The sequence below is a fragment of the Sphaeroforma arctica genome, assembly GCF_001186125.1.
Source record: "Sphaeroforma arctica JP610 unplaced genomic scaffold supercont1.4226, whole genome shotgun sequence".
Lineage (NCBI taxonomy): Eukaryota > Ichthyosporea > Ichthyophonida > Sphaeroforma > Sphaeroforma arctica.
Window position 1 is genome coordinate 1 of NW_014036332.1, and position 2,630 is coordinate 2,630.

Below are 2,630 nucleotides of genomic sequence, written 5' to 3' on the forward strand. Positions count from 1 at the left end.
ATATAATATAATATAATATAATATATACATATATATATATATATATATATATATATACATAAGTGTTCTGTATTGTAAAAATCGACTGTGGTATTCGCTACACAGCGTGTAATGCAAAACAGCCTAAATATCCAGCAACAGTTAGTCGAATACTCATCCACACAGCCCTCTTGTTACGGAATTTCAGACCGAATGCAGACAGGCCCTTTCTGAATACAAAATCGGTCCTACAACCCTAAAACCAAGTCATTCCCTTCGAGTTGTATGATTGGTCTACACTGTTTGATCAAACAAAAGATCCAACCAGTGGTGTACCCGAGAAACCCCATGTACTTGAAGCACCAGACCTAACTAGATACTATATATATACAACTTCGGCCTGGAGAGACAAATAAGGAATGCACTGCGTTCATTGGCCCACTCCGTCTGCGCCGTATGGGTATCCATTGGGTCCTCTAGTCTCATTCACGCCTACACTTCCGGTTAACAATAGACTATATCCCTAGACCAACTGCCCGAGGTCCTAGGCTCTGCATATACTCTCGAGACTTCTCGTCCAAGTAGACGCCATAGGGCGGTATCATCGGCGCAGGCACAAACGTGGGCCTGTACGAGGAGATGCGCTCCGCAGGCACAAACCCGGTTGTGGTATGCGACGGTGTGCAGCCCGAGTCGGGTGGGTGTGTAGCCAACGGGACCCACAAAGAAGGGATCTGAGTGTGACTCGTTGGAGTGTACATGTCCCCGTATCCCGGGGTACGTACCGGGTGGTAGAAGGGGGCTACTCTACCACCCGTCTGACTGCACCCAGAGCCCTGGGTCATACGGGCCAGGGCCGGTCCTGTATCTGTCTGGCTGGGCACAGAATCTGGACGTCTGTTGAGGCAATCCGACGGCTGGGGATACCCCCCACTCTCATAGTCACAGGCGCTCGTAAATGGCGCCGTGGTAGCTTCCATCCCTCCCACACACGCACCCTGACCCGTACCGTTTGCGACGGGAGTATTCACGCTCAGCCCGGTCTCTGCATCTCCTGCACCCAACCCACCCCATTCTGAGAACAGGCGCAACGAGGGTTCTGTGGGCCGGGGCGTGCTACTCTTACCACGGTGCATCGCGTAATCTCTAACCTCCGCCACTGCCCCTCCTAGACATCGGCCAGGGCCTTGCCTGTCTCTCTTCCGTTCCAAAGTATCGTCGTAGAGCGAACCTGGAGGTTTGCAACGCCCAGACTTACGCATGGACGCGTCGGAGACGTACGCTGCAGGCTTCGTCTGCTCATATCCCATCTCCCCACCCACCGGCTTCTCTTGGCTCCAGCGCTTGCGCATGACACTTTCTGGCTCATGACGGCGCATGACACTTTCTGGCTCATGACGGCGCACGCCACAGCCCTGGCAGTCGCAGCTCCGATCGCCCGCCAGCATAGCGCCATCGTCGGCAAGGGCCAGCTGACCCCTCAGATCACCCCACGTCACATGTCCATCTTTAATGCGAGATATGGGAGTTTCCGAATAGCTGTGCTTCGTACTACGCGCTCCTACGCCGTTGCGGTTCTGGTCACCGGGTGCAGGCAACCCGGCATAATAAGCCGGCTCGTGCGCCTGGTGTGGGTACCCACTGCCGGCATAGTTAACTGCATTCATAGGCGTGCGAGCACTGTCCCGCCATTCCACCTCCTGTGGTCCCTTGAGGCTGCTCAGAGACTCGCAGTCACTGGCACACCGCACAGACATGGAGTCCACACTCCGGTTCAGATCGGTGACCGAACTCGGGCCAGAAAGGTTTAACCCAGAACTCATAGTCAACCCCCAGCCCAACGCCGATTCGGATGTACAGTCTCCTCGGAGACCGATACTTCTCAGTCGCCTTTGCACCTGTCCTGTGCACCCAGGACCGGCACTTTGGAAACTGTCCTGGTTGGTTTTCACTCTGTACTGCTCTGGACTGGCCCGAGCCGGTTCGCTCTCCACCCGGCCACACCTTTCATCGAATGAATACTGGAACAAGCTGAAATTGACATCGCTGTTTCCAGCGCTGCCACTCACTCCTTCGGACAGAGTGCGCTGCACATGGGCGTGGTGAGAGGCCCAGGGGTAATAGCCAGCCTATAACACAATAGAAGAATGAAGATATGAGATTAGCAACTTAGATACCGTTGTGGGAAGGTATTATTGGACAACGTTATGGTAAGGTAGTGCAGCACTAACTTGGATAACGTTATAGTAAGGTAGTACAGCACTTCTTAAGGTGCCCAGATCGAATACGCGCAACAAGCGCTTCAATGAGTGCTATATACGACACAGCTATACACAATACGGGCATACAATGTATTGTGTTGTAGAGCGACAGGGTTGGCTTGTCACTTATGCGCTGATAAGTTCTATAGCAGAACACGCTTCACAGATTGCTGCTTACTTAATTGCCACAAAACTCGATGACAACGTCGCTATTGATAAAATTGAATACTTCACAACCCATACCATTCGAATAGATGCTAGCTCTATCGACTAGGCGCATCACACACATATATATATATATATGTGTGTGTGTGTGTGCGTGTGTGTGTGTGTGTGTGTGTGTTTGTGTTTTGTGTGTGTATACACGTATATACACACGTATGAATATAT

General features: G+C 51.8%; 1 protein-coding gene across 1 annotated transcript; it reads right to left on the reverse strand.

The window, feature by feature from the left end:
* Positions 1–31: 31 nt before the first annotated feature.
* SARC_14151 (hypothetical protein) lies at positions 32–2,109 on the reverse strand (the record flags this gene model as incomplete). The annotated part of the gene is made up of 1 exon (XM_014291715.1): positions 32–2,109. A coding segment is annotated over one exon (1,615 nt), but the record flags the coding sequence as incomplete, so codon positions are not given.
* Between the last annotated feature and the right edge of the window lie 521 nt (positions 2,110–2,630).